At 36.6% G+C, this 23,775-nt stretch overlaps 1 protein-coding gene across 2 annotated transcripts in view; it reads right to left on the reverse strand.

Annotated features, from left to right (window-relative positions):
- tle2b (TLE family member 2, transcriptional corepressor b) overlaps positions 1-23,775 on the reverse strand; it is a 117,095-nt gene that overhangs the window by 20,915 nt on the left and 72,405 nt on the right. Inside the window, exons 12-15 of one of the 2 annotated variants that reach the window (XM_073937810.1) lie at positions 10,689-10,751; positions 7,775-7,849; positions 3,952-4,129; positions 1,874-1,890 (exon numbers count right to left, since the gene is read on the reverse strand). In XM_073937810.1, the coding sequence (XP_073793911.1) occupies positions 1,874-1,890; positions 3,952-4,129; positions 7,775-7,849; positions 10,689-10,751 (333 nt within the window). The remainder of the gene's footprint in view (positions 1-1,873; positions 1,891-3,951; positions 4,130-7,774; positions 7,850-10,688; positions 10,752-23,775) is intronic. The other variant, XM_005170536.6, reaches the window with a different exon arrangement.

Here is a 23,775-nt window from a genome sequence, read left to right on the forward strand (position 1 = left end):
AACTGGAACACAATTGGATAACAGAATCATTCATTTTCCTTCAGTTTAGTCCCTTATTTATGAGGGGTCGTCACAGCCAAATGAACTACTAACTCTTTTGGCATTTGTTTTACACAGACCTTCTAGCAGCAACGCAGTACTGGGAAAATAACAGAAAAAGATCTCATAAAAAGTATCACACATGAAAAAATACTATAGTAAGTTACCTGACAGCCTGTAGTGTTTGTAAACCAAACAATAGCAAATACTGTTATCCTGTACATATTATAGTAACACTTTGTTAATGAATGATTCAGTATACCGCATTATTAGCTATAGTGAAATGAATAAATACTGTTGTTTTTTACTACCGTGAACTGTGGTGTGTTGTAGTATATTATGCCCTATAGTTATAGAAAACTACAGTATTGGGTCATTTGTCTACATTAGTATGGTTGCTGTGTCACTCTTGCAATTATTTTATAGTTTTTATATTGCAATTATACTATAGTTTACTATAGTATGGTTAAAAAACACTGTAGTATTTACTTTAAATTACTGTCTTATTTTTTTTTTTCAAATGGGAAAAAACTTATTTGTTAAAAATGAAAAATGAATGAATTCGAAACACTGTGAATTTCAAAACACTATTCAAAAATGTTAAAAAAAAAATGTAACTCGTAAGTTAAAAAAACAATTAAAAAATACACAAACCCAATTCATAAATTTAAAACACGATTCAAAAATACACAAATCCAATTCGCAAATTTAAAACTATATTAAAAATTATACAAATCCAATTTGTGAATTCAAAACTCGATTCAAAAATACACAAATCCAATTCATAAATTCTAAACACAATTAAAAAAATACACAAATACAATTTGTGAATTCAAAACTCGATTGAAAAATATACAAATCTAATTTATAAATTCAAAACTCGATTCTAAAATACACAAATCCAATTCGTAAATTCAAAATAAGATTAAAAAAATATACAAATCTAAATTGCAAATTCAAAACACCATTCATAAATACTAACCCCAATTTGTAAATTCCAAACACGATTCGTAAATAAACAAATCCAATTCGTAAATTAAATACATGATTCATAAATACAAACCCCAATTCGTAAATTCAAATCAAGATTCGTAAAAACACAAATCCAATTCGTATTTCAAAACTCGATTAAAAATACACAAACCCCAATTCATAAATTCGAAACATGATCAATAATTACAAACCCCAATTCGTAAATTCAAAACAAGATTTATAAATACACAAATAAAATTCATGAATTCAAAACTTGATTAAAAAATACATAAACCCCAATTTGTAAATTCAAAACACGCTTCGTAAATACACAAATCCAATTCATAAATTCAAAACACAATTTATGAATACACAATTCCAGTTAGAAAATTCAAAACTCGATTCAGAAATAGACAAATCCAATTTGGAAATTCAAAACATGATTAAAAAATGCACAAATCCAATTTATTTGGTCAAAATGTTCATGATTTTTACTAATCATGAATTGTGTGTAGAATTTACAAATTGGATTTTGTACATGTGAATTGTGCTGTACATGTATGAATTTTATTTCGGAAATTTGTTATTTTTGAGACTGATCTAGCTCCATACTTTAATGCTAACTAAGATTCAGGCCAATGACAGAGAGTTATGTTTTGTTACAGCAAAAGTACAAAACGAACACTTCCCATGTAACTAATGGCAGAGGGCAGTAACAACGCTGTTTAGAGAGTCCTGAAAGGTCGGTCGGATTTCATAATCGCTCTTCTCAGTTAAGGACTCAGCATTTGGAGTCATTTATCAAAGTCAGTGGGGTGGAGGACCAACATATACACACAAACACACAAAGTTTGATACTCACCCTGCTGGGCGCACCCTCTGGGAGCGGAGAAGAGAGACAGAGAGAGAGAAGGAGGGGTAGGGGATTGACGTCAGTCTAGATAATAATAACAACAATTCCAAAGCAAGCCAAGGTCATGCTGAAAAATCCAGTCAGGGTGCAATAAAATGACATCCATTGTATTGAGCTCTCTGAGCAAGTCGCCCCTCTGGCCTTCAGTCTATCAGAGCTTCAAGGCTCCTCAGAAGTCGGTCCAATCTACCGGACCCACTCCACATACACACACACGCACATGCACACTCCCATGCATACACACACACACACACACACACACACACACACACACACACACACACACACACACACACACACACACACACACACACACACACACACATACACATACACACACACACACACACCTACACACATACACACATACACACATACACACATACACACGCCTCACTTTCTGTCGTTCTGTTAACTTCCCTTGGGCCACATTTGGCTCTATCACTTTTTGTATGGCTTCCTTTAATGCCCAAGCAAAAGTATTTACGAAAAGTATTTCTCACCATTGTCTTTTTTTTCTTCTGGAGATTTAATATTATTTGGGTTATTCTATAATTGCAGGTACATTTGGTGTCTGAAATTAATTTTGAAAAATCAAACTCTCATATATTGTGGACCACAATATATGTATATAAATATATAATATTGTCGTATACAGGTTGTTTTTGTGTCTGAATTAGCCTTAGTGTATTTTTTCAAGTATTATTGCTTAAAGGTGCCACGTAATAAAAATCTAGACATACCTAGGCATAGCTGAATAATACATCAGTAGATGGAAATGACATACAGTAAGATTTAGACACCATTGTTTCCTCATTCTGATGTAAATCAACTTAGTGTAAAATCCCAGTGAAAACCAGGCCAATCAGAGCAAAGCACAAACTGTTAAATTGCATATGGAGCAATTTATTAGCATGCCCTCAATATTTGTTACCTTATTTTAAGCTTATCTAAGTTTTTATTAAGCTTACTATGTAAGTGGGACTTTTACTTTGAAAACGGGAGATGCAGGGAGACTTATAGAGCCAAAGACTATAGGCTAAAGCCAGCTGCACCACATCTTTAGAGATTGTTTTCCATGTACTTTTACGAAACAAGGACATCTGTCTCTTTCAGTCATCTGTTTACAGCTCGTCAGAATTCAAAATGCTGGATATACAGATTTTGGATTTTTCTAGAGTCATCCTGAAGAGGCCATAAAGTTTGTTTATTGTATGTTTTGTTAATTAATTCTGTTTATTGTAAAATTTGCTGTGTGTTTTATGCATTGTGTCATATCGCTTAGCTATTTTTTTCTTGAGTAAAAGGACAATACACTTTAATAAATCCCTTTAAGTTAATATTTTTTAGGACAAAATGTCTCTAAATACAAATATAATGGCTATGTTTTTAGAGATAACTGGATTTAATTTGTGTTATTATTTAAAACATTTTTTATCATTTTTATTATACATTTTTTTGCTTCTGAAAAATAATAGAAAGCTTTTCTAGAAGATGCAAAATGTAACCGGAATATTAGTATAATCTTGCCATTTACTATGTTAAAAAAGTTATAATTGTCAATCCTGTTACCGTCAATCTCTTTTTACAACCATAACACAGTTAACATATATATATATATTATATGTTTTTTTGTCAATTAAAAAAAATAGACATACTTGCAATAGCACACCTCAAAGAATTTTTATTAGTGAACAGTTTTGGTAACAGTTTAAAATAATGGTCCGTTAGTTAATGTATTTACTAACATACAAACAAACTGTTAGTCATGTATTTATTACGGTGTTTATTTATCTTTGTTAACGTTGCTTAAAGTTATTTAAGTCAAATAATGTTAGTTCATGTATATCAATAATGCATTGGTTAATGTTAAACTATGATTAATAAATGCTGTACCGTTCATACGTAGTGGACAATTATTCTAAAGTGTTACCAAATTAAGTGTTTAATTTATTAAGTCGTTTAATATCTTCATACATCTATGAGGCTAAAAATTGTTGACTAAGAGAGGACAGATAGATATTCACCTCGTAGGTGCTCTGGGTCTAGGTGGTTGCGTTCGTCCTTGTTGGCCAGGTGTGCCGTGACTCCCAGGGCCCCAGTGAGGGCCAACAGACTGGACGTCCCACCCAGAGACAGACCTGAAGGATGAGGAGTGAGAGGAATACCTGGAGTGTGGTGAGACAGGTGCTGGAGCTGCTGCTGCTGAGAGACAGACAGATAAAGACATCAGGCAGGCAGACATGCAGAGAAAAACACATGGATGGATGGATGGATGGATGGATGGATGGATGGATGGATGGATGGATGGATGGATGGATGGATGGATGGATGAATGGATGGATAGATGGATGGATGGATGGATGGATGGATTGACGCATGGATGGATGGATAGAAGGATAGATGGATGGTAATAGATGGATGAATAGATGTACGGACAGATGTACGAATGACTAGTTGGATGGTTGGATGGATGGATGAATTGATAGATGAATGGGCAGAGTGACAGATGGATGATAGATGGATGAAAGATGGATAGATGGGTGGTTGGACAGAGTGACAGATAGATAATAGATCGATTGATGAAAGATGGATAGATGGATGAATGGATGGAGAAAGAGATGGATGGATAGTTTGAAGGTTGGATGGATGGATGGGCAGGGTGACAAACGGATGGATGGATAGACGAATAGATGTACGGATGGATAGCTGAATGGTTGGATGGATGGATGGATGGATGGATGGATGGATGGATGGGCAGAGTGACAGATGGATAGACTGATTGACATTTGGATGAATGGATGGATGGATGGGCAGAGTGACAGATGGATGGACAGATGAATGGATGGGTAGATGAATGGATGGCCAGAGTAAAAGATGGATGGATGGATGTACAGACAGATGGATGGATGGGCAGAGTGACAGATAGATGGATAGATAGATGGATAGATAAATGGGTGGATGGACAGAGTAACAGATAGATGATGGATCGATTGATGAAGGATAGATAGATAGATGGATGAATGGATGGACGAACGGATGGATGGAAAAAAATGGATAGATGATGGATAGGTGCATGGGCAGTGACAGATAGATTGATTGATGAAAGATGTAAAGATGGATGAATAGATGGACGAACGGATGGATAGTTGGATGAATGGATGAATGGAAGGGCAGCGTGACATATGGATGGACAGATGAATGGATGGATAGATAGATAGATAGATAGATAGATAGATAGATAGATAGATAGATAGATAGATAGATAGATAGATAGATAGATAGATAGATAGATAGAAGGATGGATGGATGAAAGATGGATAGATGGATAGATGGATGGACGGATAGGTGCATAGGCAGGTTGACAGATAGATGGATGGATCAATTGATGAAAGATGGATAGATGGATGAATGGATGAACGAATGGATGAATGAAAGATGGCTAGATGAATGAATGGATCGATGGATATACAAATGGATGGATGGGTGAATGGATGGATGGACAGAGAATTGATAATTGACAGATGAATGGGCAGAGTGAAAGATAGATGGACCAATGGATGGATAGATGGATGGATGGATGGATGAAAGATGGACAGACAGACAATTTAGAAGGGGCAATATCATGGATGAACAGATGAACAGATTGATGGATGGATGGTCAAAGGCTCATTATATGGTATAAACAGACAGATTAAATAGAAATGAAAACCAGACCACAATAGATATGTTTGAGTGCATGTAAAAGATAGACAGAACAAACATATGGACAGAACTACATAACCAAGAGATGAACAAACAGAAACACGGACAGAGTGATAGAAAGATGAGCAGATATTATATAAGTAGATAAAAAAAATACAGATATATGCAGCCTTATTAAAACATACAGACAGACTGAATGAGTGAGGCATTTTCGTAGTCTCGGACAGATGAATGAACAGACAGGGAAAGAGCAACAGAAAGATAGTGATATACAGGGGGATTAATGGATGGATGGATGGATGGATGGATGGATGGATGGATGGATGGATGGATGGATGGATGGATGGATGGATTGATGGATGGATGGACGGACAGACGGACAGACGGATGGATGGATGGATGGATGGACAGAGGGTCAGACACAGATGTGATGTGAGACAATAACACTGATTTATTTATTTTTTGACAGATTAAAATAGACAGACAGTCGGATGGACAGGCAAACAGTCAGACAGACAGATATGTCCCAACCTAGCTTGCTGTTTTGACAGGTTTCTGGAAACAGTTTTAAATGTATAAACCATAGAGAAATGCAGCAGTGTGTGTGTGCTGTGGAGTGAGCCTGTGCTGTTGTTTGTCATGTGTGGACTGCTTCACTGTATCACTGGGCTTTAAGTGCACTAATGTGATCAGAGCTCAGAGAGACAGTGGACTGGAGAGAGATTGAGCCTCTCTAACAGCCAGCATCAAAACAAGCTGTAATTTAGCAGAGAGAGGAGAGACATCCCTTTATCTGCTGCTTTTTCCTCCCCTCCTCCACATACTACCAACCTATCTGTGTTGATCCATTCATCTGTCTGTATGTCAGTCTGTTTTTATTCACTCTCTATCTGTCAATCAATCAATCAATCAATCAATCAATCAATCAATCAATCAATCAACATTTAAGCACATTATACTGTATATCTATCTGTCTGCACATCTATTTGTTCATCTTTCCATCCATTCATTCATCCATCCATTTTCCAGCTATGTATTTCTTTATGCACCTATCTGGGATCTGCAAACAACTTATGTCAATACATCCATTTTTCCATTTATCGTTTCATCCATCCATCCATCCATCCATCCATCCATCCATCCATCCATCTGTCAAATTTTCCATCCATCCATCCATCCATCCATCCATCCATCCATCCATCCATCCATCCATCTGTCAAATTTTCCATCCTTCCATGCATCCATACAACCATCTACCTATGTATCTATCTGTCCATCTATCCATCTATATAACCATGTACCTATCTGTCTATCCATCCATCCATCCATCCATCCCTGTCTATACATGAAATTGTCTATCTGTCCATCCATCTGACAAATTGTCCATCATCCATCCATCCATCCATCTATCCATCCATCCATCCCTCTGTCCATGCATGAAATTGTCTATCTGTCCATCCATCTGACAAATTGTCCATCATCCATCCATCCATCCATCTATCCATCCATCCATCCCTCTGTCCATGCATGAAATTGTCTATCTGTCCATCCATCTGACAAATTGTCCATCCATCATCCATCCATCCATCCATCCATCCATTCATCCCTCTGACCATGCATAAAAATTGTCTATCTGTCCATCCATCTGACAAATTGTCTATCCATCATCCATCCATCCATCCATCCATCTGTCAAATTTTCCATCCATCCATCCATCCATCCATCCATCCATCCGTCAAATTTTCCATCCTTCCATGCATCCATACAACCATTCACCTATGTATCTATCTGTCCATCTATCCATCTATATAACCATGTACCTATCTGTCTATCCATCCATCCATCCATCCCTCTGTCCATGCATGAAATTGTCTATCTGTCCATCCATCTGACAAATTGTCCATCATTCATCCATCCATCCATCCATCCATCCATCCATCCATCCCTCTGTCCATGCATGAAATTGTCTATCTGTCCATCCATCTGACAAATTGTCCATCATCCATCCATCCATCCATCCATCCATCCATCCTTTTATCCCTCTGTCAATGCATGAAATTGTCTATCTGTCCATCCATCTGTCAAATTTTCCATCCTTCCATCCATCCATCCATTCATTAGTATGAGAGGTCAGAGGTCACTCACCCCTATGATGGCGTTGAGCTCTGCCATGGTCACTTGTTTAGCTCGCTCCACCGCCTGAACAACCTGCTGTTGATGCTACAAACACACACAAAACACACACAGAGATAAGAAAGAGACACAAAATGCAAAACTGGTGTAAACAAACTCAAACACAGCCAAATAAAGTACATTTATAATGAGGTCAGTGCTCACAAAACTTTAATTTATCCTTTAATTATCCAGTCTCTCACCATACACAAACACGCGCGCACACACACAGTCAGTATTGACAGACATATCACTCTGTCCTTCCCCGTCAGCAGATACTAACTCAGGCTAATGCTAAAGGTGACCTCCTGATCAATACAGTTCCGCCTGATCTTTTATTGCTCATCTGCCCAAATAAATCCTCCTCATTTGAAAAGAAGATCCATTCCAGACACTTTATTGGAACTTGGGTATCCTCGCATGGGAGCTGTATCACTATACATTATATAAAAGGTCAAATTCACAAACAGACTTTATGAAAGTAACGATCGGTAAACAGATTTGTTATTTACAAACGTCTACAATAACGGTTTGTGGTTTTATTAAGTCAGAATAACTTATTTACGGCCTATTAATCGGCTGAAAGTGGTAAAATTGCAGTCAAATTTAAGAGTCTATTTTTTTTATTTAAGATATATTTTTGGATAATAAACTGAAATAGCAACTCCCTAACTGTCATCCCAATTATGAATTCTTGGGATTTTATATCTAGTTTTTCAATATAAGTTCAGGTTTAGACAAAAAAAAAGTACTGAAAAAGATCCCATCTGGAGCAAATTATCATGAGATAAATTATTGAATATGTTTAAAATACAATGAACTGTCTACTTATTTAATACGTAATTAATGTATATATATAAAAAAGTCAATAACAAAATATATAATAATATATTACTTTCAAAATGGTTTTGTGAAACATCTTAATTATTCTAAATAGTTTTTCATTCTTTTCTTGAGGAATTATGTTAATCCTTTCTCGTTTTCCAGTACGGTTTTGAACTCTAAAGGTGAGATGCATTAATTCACACTGCAGCTCCAAAGCTTTGAAGATAAACAATGGATTTATGGCTCCTCGACGAGGGAACTGGAGCTTTGAATATGTTGGGACACAAAATAAACCATTTCAAGCCTTACGAAACCAACAAAGAACAGTTAAAAAAGCAACAGCCAAATCTCAAGAGCTTGTTTTTTAATGAAGTCCTTCTACCCTTCATGCACATTGATAGAAACAAACAACATGTAACACTATGGGGTCCGTAATTGTTTAGATGTCACCAAATAACTTAAAATTTGATTGTTATGCGAATGACTAGAATTTGATGTTTTAAAAGATGAACTAACTGAAAAATGTAAAATGAATATAAAAAATTTATAAAAATTACAATGTAATGAAAATAAAGCTTTTCTATTATTTTTGAAAACTGTGTGCTATTTATTTACACAGCCATAATTATAAAATCAATAGTAGTGCTAGTAATAGTACCAATAGTATTACCAGAATGGAAAATATATCCAATATCAAAATAATCCAATGCATTGGGTTAAAATAGCCTATAGTTGGAAAGGTGCTATAATAACCTATAGTTGGGTTATATTTTTCCCAACTATTTTAACTAAGTATGTGCACAAATCAGAAGGATAAACTTTTTATCCGATAAGAAAAAAGGTGTATAAGTTACAATTAAAACATATATACCAAATAAATCCCAGCATGCACATCAAAAAAGTCATGTGATTTAGTTTTAACAGATAATTAAGCTAGCACTTGCAAAAGTTGCAGCGCGTTCATTGCATTTCGTCTTCTGAGGCGCAAGCTATTTAATATATAGACCATGTCATTGGCCCAGGAACATTTCCTGCTTGTTGTCAAACTACTTCATAACTCTAACAAGAGGCAATTCACTCACATCCTAACGCTAAAACTGTTATCATTTATCAACTGTTATTATTTGTCAACATGTGGACCTTTTTGGATTCTTGAAAGCTATGGAAATAAAAAATGTAAAAAAGGAAATACATTAGGACCATTGTTTTTGTTCACAATCTTTTGCTCCTAACTTTTTCGACAATTGGCACCAGGTAATCAGGAAGTAATAATTTTGTTGGTCCTAATTGGATAGAAATGGTACAAAATTTTTAAGCAACATTCCAGTTTTGGCCATAAATCTAAATCGCATCAATGAATGGAAACATAGCTAGTGTTTGAATTCTGGTTAACCTGATTAGAATGTTATCACTCGATTGAATGGGCATTATTAGTGGATATCAGCTGATACATATGGGCCAGTAGGGGCCTTCTGTGCCTACTAGTAGGCTCAAAAGGCTGTTATTATCCAACCACATGGTTAATTAGCAATACTAATAGAGGTTACTCCAGATCCAGATGTGTTTTTACATTACTGTGGCGGTGGGGTGTAGGGTTGGGGTAGAGGTAGACATTAATAAAATACATTTAATAGGAAATGTATTAAATAATATAAATAATTCTTGTTAACTTCCGGCAACAGTCGTATGTGATCTATAACTGAATAACCATGTGAATGGATGATTACAGCCTTCTAAGCTTACTAGTAGGCGCAGAAGGCCTCTACTGGCCCATATCTTTCAGCTGATAACCACTAATTTTACAGCACAAGCTCATCAAGTCATAGCAGACGACTTTTGTCTTCAAGTTTGCTTCTTTGTAAGAAAGAAAAAAAGCAGGATATCAGCAATCCTTGTTTAGGCAGAAATGTGAGACTAGTCGTTAAAATCTAGAAGCTGCACAGCCATACTGAGGGTGAATCAGTCTGACAGGGAGGGGAAAAAAAGTGTGTGCACGAGTGTGTGTTTGCCTCTGGGAGAAGACCCCAGAACCCTGATGAGTTGTCAATCACTGTCAGCCTACCTCCTGAGAGAGGAAAGGGATGATTTGAGCACAGATAGCACTGAGTCGCTTCACGATCTCCGCCTGAAAGAGAACACACACATGCACGCGCTCGATTAGAAGAGAAAACAGTGACAGTGATAAACCTGTACAACTGCACTGGGCGCTCAATTCCCAAGCACACAAATGGCTTCAGCTTAGATTATATTCACGACAATGATGTCTAAGCAACAAAAGATACACAAGGCAGAGAAAGAGAGTGACAGATAATAATGAAATGAAGGCCATTCTGAACAGCTGCGATGGAGGATGGAGGTTAATTGCAATTCTGTGGGCGCAAATGATAAAAAAAACACACATTCATAACATCCAAGCAAAAGTCTTAGAAACTAGCTAAAAACATATACACAAAACTTGCCATACAAAATCATATTAAGCTGCCTAGCAACTACACAGAATACCCTAGCAACAATTTAGCAAGACTCTACCTACTCCAAAACAATGCACTATTAACAAACAAAGAGAACGACCCAGTAAACTAAAACTACAAGTCATTCTTAGCACAACTACCTCCAAAACCATAGTAACCCCCTTGTAACTCCACAGCTTCTTAGCAATGCTTAAAAGCCATGTATGTCCTTAAAATCACTCCGAAATCCTACTCAACACTCTAGAAACCCCAGAGTAACCAGAAATCACCCAGAAAGACTGTAGATCTAGCAACACTGGAAAACCATTCATGACATCTCAGCAAAAACCTTAGAAACTAGCTAAAAACACCTATTGACCTTATTCTCCGTAGACGAGCGGGCGCTGCCATTTGAATCTTTTTGGCACAAGACTTCCGGTCTCATTCACTTCCATTCATTTTTAGACATTAAAAACTGCTCGTTTCGCTGTTTGATGTTGCAAACTGATATTTCCTTGTTATATTATTCTAATTGGTCTGTATAGTCATGCAAACATTTGTTTGTAGAGCAAGTAGTTTGACCGTTTTTTGCCGTTTATTATTCCTTGTCATTTCTCCCATAGGCGACAGAAACGGAAGTTCATAGACAATCGCGATAACAGGCGCACTTCCGCATTTTAGAATAAGGTCAATACAAACTTGCCATACAAACAAAACACTCAAGCAATCTTATTAAGCTGTCTAGCAACCACACAGAATACCTTGGCATCGATTTAGCAACAACTCTACAAACTGCAAAACAATGCACTACTACAGTAACAACCATGGAGAATGGCCCAGAAAACTAAAACTACAAGTCATCCTTAGCACCTTTAAAGAGCCCCTATTATGGGTTTTTGAAAATGACCTTCTATGCAGTGTGTAACACAGCTTTAATTGGTTTGAAATGTCCAGCTATGGCCTAAAATCCTAAAGTACACCATGTTTAAAGCTATTGATTCATCTATAAGAGCTGATTCATAGTGGTTTAAATGAATCGTGGGTTTAACGAATCTTTAGCCGTGGTGGCGTGAATGTCAATACGAAATTCAAGCCCCGCCTATTTGTTATGCGTGCAGACCTGGGAAAATTTAACCCCCCAGCCCCGCCCACAAACACTGTAGAAAGAAAAATAAGACAAACACTGTAGCAGATCCCGGTTGAATCAAGTCGCGACGACGCTTTGCTCTAAGTGTGAAGGCAAGTGAGTATTACCTTTCCTACCCAAAGATGAGTCTGTGAAGAGTTAAAGTTTATTTTTGTAATAATACCTCAGCGTTATAGTCTCAGCCTTCTGCTGTGTTCTGTCATTGTCATGATGAGTGCTTCAGTAATTTACACACTTACAACGGGGGATTTGTTGGCCGTTTGTTAAAGGAAGGATCAGAAAAGACTACTGATGTATGGGACTTTGTCAGAGCTTGACAGGAACTTTACAGTGCACAGTTCATGGATCAGCTTCTTCCTCCATTTCACAAATGTAAGTAACTTTAGTGCAATTAAAATGGTTGCCTCTTTGTTTTCTTTAGCTTACAAACTATGAATTTAATTGTGTTTTGTTGTCTGTAACCACTCCACGCGGCTTGTAGTGTATCTGGTTAACTCTTTATATTCTCATATCACGTCTAAAACCACATGTAGCACATTCTTTACGAATGTGAACACGTTTGTGAGCTTGCAATCCTCTGCTGTCTGTCGTTGCTATGGCCTCCATCAACTGTTCCTACACACGTGGCAGTCACGTTTCAGATTAGTTCAGCTTTTGCCACTGTATGTATTAATACTGAATGTGTGTCATGTTTAAGAATAGAGCAATATGCTGGTGTTAACTGCATTGCTTTAATTCACTCCTGCATTAGCCTCACACATGCACTCTGCACTCTGACTACTTCAGAATTGTTGATAAGCCGGAGTGGGTGCTTCATTCTGTTTTGGGTTGAACACAGTCGACCAAACACAACAGACTGGGTCATCAGACCAATCAGCGCAGCGCAGATTAGCATTGTGCTAAGGAGGGGTTTGAGAACAAATTAATTGCTGAATGAATCATATGGGAGTCGTTGGGATAATTAGGTAAAAATAAATGCATAAGACAATAAAAGTTTTTTTTGACCTTGCATGCAAATCAGCCTGTTGCTGGAGACCCCAAAAACCAAAATATGACCTTTTATAATGCAAAATAGGAGCTCTTTAAAATCCTCCAGAAGCCCCAACTTAAAACCCTAGAAACTCCCTAGTAACCAGCAACCAACCAGTAAGACTCAATGCAATGGTTATAAACAATTTATGACATCCTACAAGCACCCAGAAAACCCTAGCAAACAGAATAAAATAGGCTCTGCATTGTTTAAACCCTAGCAACAACATACAAAACCATCATATCAATGAAACTCATTCAAAACATCCTTAAATCCCAAATATAGTCCAAACAACAACAGCAACCCGCAAAACCCTAGCAACCAAATTTGCATCTAAACCTTAACCTTTGTATCTAATTATATCCTAGCAACCACTCAGAAACCAATAGCAAAGTTTAAAAACCATTCATAACATCCTAAAAGCACCCCGACAACCCTGGCAACAACACAAAATACCCAGGCAATGCACTTGAACCCAGTCATAACACCCTAGAAACCAGTAACCCCAGGCGTCAACATAGAAACACCCTAACAACACCAAATCACCCATAACATCCTAGAAACCAATCAGTACACCTTAGCAACAACATAGCGACACTTTAGAGTTGAGGTAGTGCAATTTGCATGGGCAAGTGGCATTTACATGTTCTCCAGGAAATATGAGTCTAGTTGGTGTGTGTGTACTGAGTTTTATTCATTCAGCCATTTCCCTGGGCTCTGTGTGTCAATGAGTGTGTGTGTGTATGACAGAAAGAGCCCTTCAGGGCTGAATAGCTTGGATAGTCTCAATCTCCTTGCAACAGAGCACACAAACACACACACACGTTTAATTATAGTCTCACTAAGAAAAACAACAGACAGGCAGACAAGTGTTTTACACACGCTGTAACACATGAACGGTTAATTACTTTCTCTCCCTCTCCCTCTTTCTCACACACACGTCTTTCAGCGCGTTCCACACAGTGCCCAGTCACCAACCACCTTCATACTCCAGCCATTATCCTCTTCTTACAGTTTTTTTTCATTCTTTTCTTCCTGTCCTGTGATAAGGCTCTGTGATTCACACACACAAAGACATACACACACACACACACACACACACACACACACACACTAATGGAGGAGTATTTGTGGTGATGGAGGCACCGAAACACAGCAGACCTCTAAGTGCACTCTAATACCTACATGAAGAGCGAAGCAAACCTCTGTTTTAGAGCTCAGTGTTTGTAGCCAAGCTATTTTAATCTGCACACCACCACATAATACACTAAACAATATCCATATCGCTGTATAAAACGAACACACCATGCCTGGATTAATTTTTTAAGCAGATTTACTAATGACTGTGATGATTAATCATTAAAAATACTTAATGTTGTTAAATGCAAGTTTTTTTGTGTAACCGACTGGATGTACTTTATTCCTTATCAACAAAAAATCAAAAGTGAAGTGCCATGCAGGGAATTCTGGGAACGTTAATTAATGGTAATTTACAGTATATTAAGAAAACTTACTGTTAATCAGGTAACATATTTTTACTGAAGCATTTACCAATCCATTCATCCATCCTTGCATCCACCCTGTTGTCTACCTATATTAAATCATCTATCTACATTGAATAGGAAAAAAATACACAAATTGTATGCTTAAAAATGAAGCCTGTCTGGGTTTATGCTGCAGTAGTAACCGACTGGATGTACTTTATTCCTTACTTATCAACATTAAATTCTACATGTACTCTTTATTAACTCTAATGTACATGACTCACGAGACAAAAACGAATAAAAATAACCATAGAAATGTCAAAAAAAAATTATAAAAGTGAAGTGTCATGCAGGGAAATCTGGGAATGGTAATTTACTGTATATTGAAAGGAAACTTACTGTTAAGTTATCTATCTATCTATCTATCTATCTATCTATCTATCTATCTATCTATCTATCTATCTATCTATCTATCTATCTATCTATCTATCTATCTATCTATCTATCTATCTATCTATCTATCTATCTATCTATCTATCTATCTACCTATCTATCTATCTATCTGTCTGTCTATCTATCTAACTATCTATCTATCTGTCTGTCTGTCTGTCTGTCTGTCTGTCTGTCTGTCTGTCGATTGATCGATCCGTCTGTAAATCCATCTGTCCGTCCGTCCGTCCGTCCATCCATCCATCCATCCATCCATCCATCCATCCATCCATCCATCCATCCATCCATCCATCCATCCATCCATCCATCTATCAGTCAGTCAGTCTGTCTGTCTGTCTGTCGATTGATCGATCCGTCTGTAAATCCGTCCATCCATAAATAATAAATGGTTAATACTGTACATAAACAAAACACTGTTAATCAGGTAACATATTTTTACTGTAGCATCCATCCATCTCTCCATCCATCCATCCATCCATCCATCTATCAATAAATAATAAATAAACGGTTATTTACTGTATATAAAGGAAACACTGCTAATCAGGTAACATATTTTTCCATCCATCTATCCTCCTACGTTTATATTATTAGTCCATCTGTCTGTCAATTCATGTACCTATCCTGTGTCTACCTACAGGTATCTGACAACAAATGAGATGGCATCTTACATCTGTATCTACTTAGGGCTAAAATCTGGTTATGACATTTCTTAGAGCGGTTATTAACCAGAAATATTATTCCTACCTGGCAGAATACTTGTTACTCCTGCCATATGTGACTGCAGACGAGCAAAGGAAAGCGTGTTCGGCTGTTTTTTTTTTTCTCACTGGGACACAGTGTAGCGGTGATGCTGAACATCTGCAGATTGTGTGCGTGAGTGAAACCGAGCTCATTTGTGTATAATGAGGTTGAGGGAGCGAGTGATGTAACCGGTTTGGAATGAAACCGAGTGCAGTTTGAGAACGAGAGAGGAACGCGGCAGGGAAATGAAGAAACGGAGAAGGAAAACAAGACGTGTGTGTGCGTGTTTGTGAGGAACTCCCAGGGTGCCAACCTTTTAGCATAATGGCTTTGTCACTCGATCAAAAGGAGCGGAGTAGGTGCAGATGCCCCGCTGAGTGTGTGTGCACATTTATTTACCCAGAATTCACGTGAGTGGGTGAACGCGTCTCAACATTTGCTTACACTTGCTTTGTGTGTGTGTGTGTGTGTGCTCAACAATTATTAGCTTTTTACCATCAAAATGAAATAAATCAAATTTCTGCTATGTCTGCATGACATGTTTGCATGTCAGAAAGTCGACAGTTCTGGGCGTCTGCGCAAATTTAAACGCTATAATATTTATTCCTTAATGAGTTAAGATTGATGTTAAAATTTTACAGTGTTTCTCAGTCGCTTTGGTACATTTCTCAGATCAGACTTCTCAAAACTACCTGTTTAGTCTTCACATCATTGTGTCACTTGTGCACATCAAATAAGCAGTTCCACTGAACAAGTTGCAAATGAAGAGTTCAGATTCAAAACCCTCTAAATCCATCAGACCTCTTTTCTTGTAAATGAGCATTTTCTATCAGGCTCCTCTGATTAGGTTCAGAAGTTTCATTTTATATGTAACGATCAGGTTATTATCTAGTAAAAAAAAACTTTTTTTCTCAAAAATGTCACTGTAGACAATTCTTTGTTTTTTAACAAGGTACATTTTTGTTTTGCGTCAAAACCAGCTAAATCCACTTCTGCTTTTTTTTGCAAAAACCTCTGAATCCACCATTGGGACAAGACAGTGTAATTAGTTGAAAATCTCTAAAGATGCAATTAGAAATTATTTTACCAAAAATAAAACACAAACACAAACCACCTGAAATTAAAAATACATCTTTCAAGTAAGTGGCATTCCGCTGTGGTAACCCCTGATAAAAGTCAAGTGCATTAATCAATAACATTAAAATTGACAATAATTAAATCTTAACAATCCATTGTCATTTCTGATATTAGGGATTTGGATTTAATGTAAGTAGAGCAATGTAAACAAGCTTGTTAGATTCAAAAAATGTAGTGTAAAAACATGTTGTGAAACATCAAGATCTGTGTATTGTCCATTACTAAAAAAAACAACAATTATATATATATATATATATATATATATATATATATATATATATATATATATATATATATATATATATACAATTTATTAAAGTAATAGAATTAATGTACAGTATTATACATTATATTTATATTTTAAAAAATAGCTTACATTAACAAATAAAACACAAAGTAAGGCCTACTTTGTGCAAAAAAGAGGATGTCTTCCAGAAGCAGTCATTTATTCATCCTCAATATACTCAAGATCTTGGTCTCTTTTTCATCTATTGTTTATCCTCATAGCATCCATGTGGGATATAAGAACGGCGTCCTAACTCTTGTCTTTCGTGAAACGCAGTTGCTGTTTAATGTGTAGCAAATCCGACTCATTCAAAGTAGCATCACTGCGCAAGAAATCTTTATGAGTGCATGCTACACTTCTGACTGTACATTGTGTTTTCTTTTGCTTATTTTTTTTTTGAGGTAAGGGACGTTTTCATTTGCCATTCACTGACAGTCGGACAGGCTCATGCAGTTCATCAAAAATCATGTTTTAAAAACAAATCGAAAGTGCAATAAAACAGCCCAATAAAAGCCAGCGTATCTGCTACATTGAAAACATATGATTCGATTCGCTTCTTCTGATTGGTTCTGAGGATATAGCGGCTTTTGCTGTCAAAGGCTGACTCTGCGATTTAGATGATTTCAAATAACATGTACAATGTGCCAATAGCATTCACTCAATGTCATTATATCATTTTTGGCAGTATTAAGTGGCATTTAGTGGATTTTGCATCTGAACTCTTCAAATGCTTTTGTACATCCATGCAAATGATTATGTACAATTCTTGGATGTTTCCTACAGTACATTATCAATTGCTTATGTCATATTGATTAAAATGTATTGTTTTGGTCTCTGTTGAAAAGTCTCACCCCCCACAACACTAATTCATTTGTTTATAGCATAAGTCTTTACATGCAAAATGGCTGAACAAGTTGTCATAATGCATTTTCAAAGACATTCCCGTTAGATTTTTTTCTATATCTGTCTACAATTGGCAAATTTTGCTCAAGTGAATCTAGACTTCTTCTAATGAAGGTGCATCCCAAAGGAGATTTCTTTGTTCACATTTCTACTTTTGTTTTTTGCTTTTTTGTGTGTCATGCAGTGCTGTATTTACCTTTCTCTGTATCACAATGACAAGATCTGGCAACAAAATGCAGTACAAAGAGCCCAAAAACTACATAAGAACATCTCTTCTTTATCTCTACATAAGAACATCTCTTCAGAGTACACAGTTAAATTGACAACATGACTTGACAAGTTAGAAAATTACTAAACTGACAAGTAATTTGACTGTCTTATGTATACACAATGACTTGTGACTAAGGATTTTGAGCAAAAAAATGGGTTTTGCAGGTAATCCATGTTGTTTTGCTAATAGTATACAAATTTTTTGAAAAATTCCCTTTCTGTTTTGCAAATATCAATTCTGATCTGAGAAATGTACCAAAGCGAAAAACTTAAATATATTGTTTAAACTGAAGTTTTGACAAAATATTTAAAATACAAAAAAAAAAAAAAATGGAAAGAATAATTCATAGATAAAACACATAATGTGTAGTGGAATATAAAAAAAAGATATAAGTCAAATATTTTAAGCAAGGCAGGTTTAATTACTGTATATAGCACATTTCATACACAATGGTAATTTGAAGTGTTTTGCATGACCAAGATTAAAAGAAACAAGTATAAGAAACAAAAATAACAAAGAAAAAAATTCTTAAAAACAGAACAAAATATGTTAAAACGTGTTATAAAACAAATGAAAAAGAAAAGAAAGACACAATAGTGCAATCTGTCGGGTGTAGCACAGTGCTCATTTAGTAGGCACAGCTAAACAGATGTGTTTTCAGTTTTGATATGAATGTGTCTAATGTTGGAGCACATCTTATCCTTTCTGGGAGCTGATTCCAGCAGCGTATTCATCCTTTAATGACTTTTTTTTTTTTTTTAATATTGGTAATGCCCAAATTACATGGGGTTTCAGCGTCAACAGAGAGTGTGTCTGAAGTTGGGCAATGATGATTGCGTCAGCCAATGAAATAAGCCTGCAATCAGCTACTGTCTAAGCGGGGGTGTTTGCATAAAGCAATCGGATTGGCTGACGATTTCGTTGGCGCTTGAATAGTTGAGAAATTTCCAACGTCTGTAGCAAGCGACGTCATGTTGACAGATCCACAATTCAGTTCGGCTAGACGTCACCCATTCAAAGTGAATGGGGCGTGACACTTTGAAATAATGGTCCAAAAATTTTAATGTATAATAATAAGCTTGTACAGCATTTATTAATTATAGTTCAACGTTAACAAATGCATTATTAAAATCTAAAGCAACAGTAACAGTAGGTAATGCACTATGAATTAACATTAACTAACATGAGCTTCTAACTTAAATACCATTAACTAACATTAACAAAGATGAATAAATACTGTAATTAATCTATTACTAGCTTTATTAACTAACGGAGCATTATTTTAAAGTGTTATCAAAATATCTATTTACAAAAGAAATGCATAATAATTCAAATATTTTTACAAAAACAAATAATATACCTACTGTCATGTCAGAATTATTAGCCCCCTTTGAAACTTTTTCCTTTTTTAAATATTTCCCAAATAATTTGTAACAGAGCAAGAGAATTTTCACAGTATGTCTAATAATAATATTCCTTCTGGAAAAAAAGTTTTATTTGTTTTATTTCAGCTAGAATAAAAGCAGTTTTTAATTTTTTAAAAGCCATTTATTTTAAGGTCAAAATTATTTTTTTCAATATTCTACAGAACAAACCATCATTACATAATAACTTGTCTAATTACCCTTACCTGCTTAGTTAACCTAATTAACCTAGTTAAGCCTTTAAATGTCACTTTAAGCTGTATAGAAGTGTTTTGAAAAATATCTAAAATATTATTTATTGTCATCATGGCAAAGATAAAATAAATCAGTTATCAGAAATGAGTTAATAAATCTATTACGTTTAGAAATGTGTTGAATCTTCTCTCCTTTCAACAGAAATTAGGGGGAAAAATAAAGAGGGGGCTAATAATTCTGATTTCAACTGTACAGTATATAATCAGATGACCCACAAGGGCCTTCTTGTTTGTAATGCAACTGGATTGTGTGTTTGTGTACACATGTGCAGGAATGCGTCCTCATCGCCTCTCTGTAAGTGCTTTTCCCTCGCACATTTAATTACCCATGAGCCTCTGCATGTGTGCATATATGTGTGCCCGTGTCCTCCTTTGTGTGTGTGTCTGATTCTCAGTGCTTTACTGCTCTCTTTTCCTCCCTCGTTCTGTTTCTTTTCTTCCTTTTTCCGAATGGAAGGGCCATCAATCAGAAAGAAAGAGAGAGAGCGAGAGAGAAAGAGAGAGGAGAGGGGGAGATTGGCGGAGCGCCAGGGGAAGAGAGGCTGGCACGATGCCCAGAGAAAAAGAGAGAAAAGGAGAGAGAGCACTAGAGCGAGCCAAAATGAGAGAAGGAGGGAATTTAAGAGAGAACAAGCAGAGATAGAGAGAAAGAGAGAGAGAGAGAGAGAGAGCTGTGTGACAGATGAGAAGAAGAGAAAATGAGGGCTTTATTGAATACCTCTGTGCCTGTGACCACAATCAGTGATTAGAGCTTCATTGCTTAATATCTGCCTTTAAATGTTTGAAGAGAGAGAGAGAGAGAGAGAGAGAGAGAGAGAGAGAGAGAGAGAGAGAGAGAGAGAGAGAGAGAGAGAGAGAGTCCATTAGACATAAAGGGGGCAGGCTGATAAGACCAAGCGTGCATCCGGGGGCATCACTTTAAAGGAGCATGGATGTGTGTGTGTGTGTGTGTTGTGTGGCTTCTTTATTCTCACTTTTTTTTATGGTTCTGCTGTCTCTGTCTCTTTCACACACACACACCTCACTGCATTGGCTGTAATGATAATGCCAGAGCTATTAGAAAGGCTGTCTCGCACTACTGCTGGAAAAAACACACACACACACACACACACACACAAACACACACACACACACACACACACACACACACACACACACATACCTGCATATATGGTTTATGAAAACTCTCTTTTGGCACAATGATCTTACCCCACCCCTACAACTAAACCCAGCCCTCACAGGACACATGTGGCATTTGAATACAAAAAGACTTGTTAAGTATGATTTTTTAGTGTTTTGAATTATGAGGACAATGGCTATGTCCTCATAAACCATCGTAATAGAATACAATTAAGTCATGTCCATGTCATTATACAATTGTGTCCTTGTAAACCGCATAAACCTAGACAGAATCCGGATGGATGGACGGATGGATAGATGGATGGATGGATGAATGAATGGATGGATGGACAAAAAATCTGATGGAAAAATTAATAGATAGTTTGGCGGCTGGATGGATGGACACTCAGATTGATGGGAATGGATGGATGGACAAAAAAAATTGATGTAAAAATGAATAGTTTGTTAGACAGATGGATGGAAACTGCAATGGATGAATGGATGGATGGATGGACAAAAAATCTGATAGAAACATGAATAGATAGTTTGGTGGATGAATGGATGGATGAATGGATGGACAAAAAATCTGATGGAAAAATTTATAGATACTTTGGCGGATGGATGGATAACTGGATGGATAACTGGATGGAGAGAGTGACAGATGGATGGATGGATGGGCAAAGTGACAGATGGATGGATGGATGGATGGATGAATGGATGGATGGATGGATGGGCAGAGTGACAGATGGATGGATAGATGGATGAGCAGATGGACAGAAAGATGGATGGACAGATGGATGGATGGATGAATGAATTAATGGATGGATGGATGGATGGATGGATGGATGGATGGATGGATGGATGGATGAATAGGATGAATAGACAGACAGGCTTCAACTGTAAACGATCAGTTGAATGAAATTTTAATCTTATCCAATTGTGTTTTAAATGTAAACAGATACATTTATAAACTGAATTCAAACCACATCTACATATCTTACTAGTGTAAACAGTTACAACATATGACACTGGTTGTTTACTGCATCCAAACCACATAGATTTTAGCTTTAAATGTGAAGTCAAATCGCATTAAATGTTTTGTGTGTCACTTTCTTTTATCTTTTCCGTTGTGTACTCTGTCCTGCCCTAGATGTGCAACAATTGGGCGAGAAGGCTGTCAATTATCTCTATGACTCCACTCTGCGCACCAATCAGGAGCGGCGCACCAATCATGGTTTAAAAATACGTTCGCTTGTGCAGTTCAGGAGGAGCGCCTGATTTTAATGAAACTCTTCACATGTGTCGACCAGCCTGTTAACTTGTGTTTATATTATTTTGTTGTTTAGCTTGTTTCTCGTTTAAGTGCTTTATTCCTTGGATAAGTTTGTGCAGCTCAGATTTTTAGGAAGTCGAACGATATTTATGAGAATTGGATTATCAAATAAGATCTTGTTTTGCTAACTGCTAACAGTGTGTACTTTACGAGAATTCTAGTAGTTCTGAGCAGAATAGTTTTCTTGTGTTAGTTAGTTCATGAAGGAGTTGCCACACTTGTAATTATGTTTTGAATAGTTAAGCTTCACATACGCTGAAGATTATGGTTTTGTCTGCATTTTTCTTTGGCTAGTTTAGTGGGTTGGGATTTAGTTAGATACATTCATTCATTTTCTTTTTGGCTTAGTCCCTTTATTAATCTGGGGTCGCCACAGCGGAATGAATCGATAACTTATCCAGAATATGTTTTACGCAGCGGATGACCTTCCAGCTGCAACCCGTCTCTGGGAAACATCTATACACACTCCTTCACACTAATCCACTACATACAATTTAGCCTACCCAATTCTATACCGCATATCTTTGGACTGTGGGGGAAACAAGAGCACCCGGAGGAAACCCACGTGACGCTGGGAGAACATGCAAACTCCACACAGAAACGCCAACATGCCCAGCTGAGGCTCGAACCAGCAACCTTCTTGCTGTAAGGCGACAGCACTACCTAATGTGCCACCACGTCACCCCTTTAGATTATTTTGTTATATTTATTTCTTCATTTTGGCAACACTCCTGTTTTTTGTTTGATTCGGTTATTTAAGGTACATTTTGAATTCCTATATTCATTGTTTAATATCATTGTTTAATAAATTGTTATTTTTGTTTTGCACATTTATTTGTTGTGTTCTCTTATTTTCACAAAGCACCAGTAGAAACTCACTTAATGTTACGACTCATCCATGACAACATAAACAAGTAACACGGAATCGAACGATCTTAATCCAAATCCAAACCACATCAAGAGGGTGAATATTCTTGCTGCCATGTGATTGGCTGACTAGATATTTGTGTTTGCAAGCACTAGATCAGGTGTACACAACAATTCAGAAATGAGTGCAGATTTACAGAAAAACATACAGATAAAGCAGACAAAAGGACACACACAGACAGAGAGAACAAAA

This window comes from Danio rerio, chromosome 22, assembly GCF_049306965.1.
Source record: "Danio rerio strain Tuebingen ecotype United States chromosome 22, GRCz12tu, whole genome shotgun sequence".
NCBI classification, from domain to species: Eukaryota; Metazoa; Chordata; class Actinopteri; order Cypriniformes; family Danionidae; genus Danio; species Danio rerio.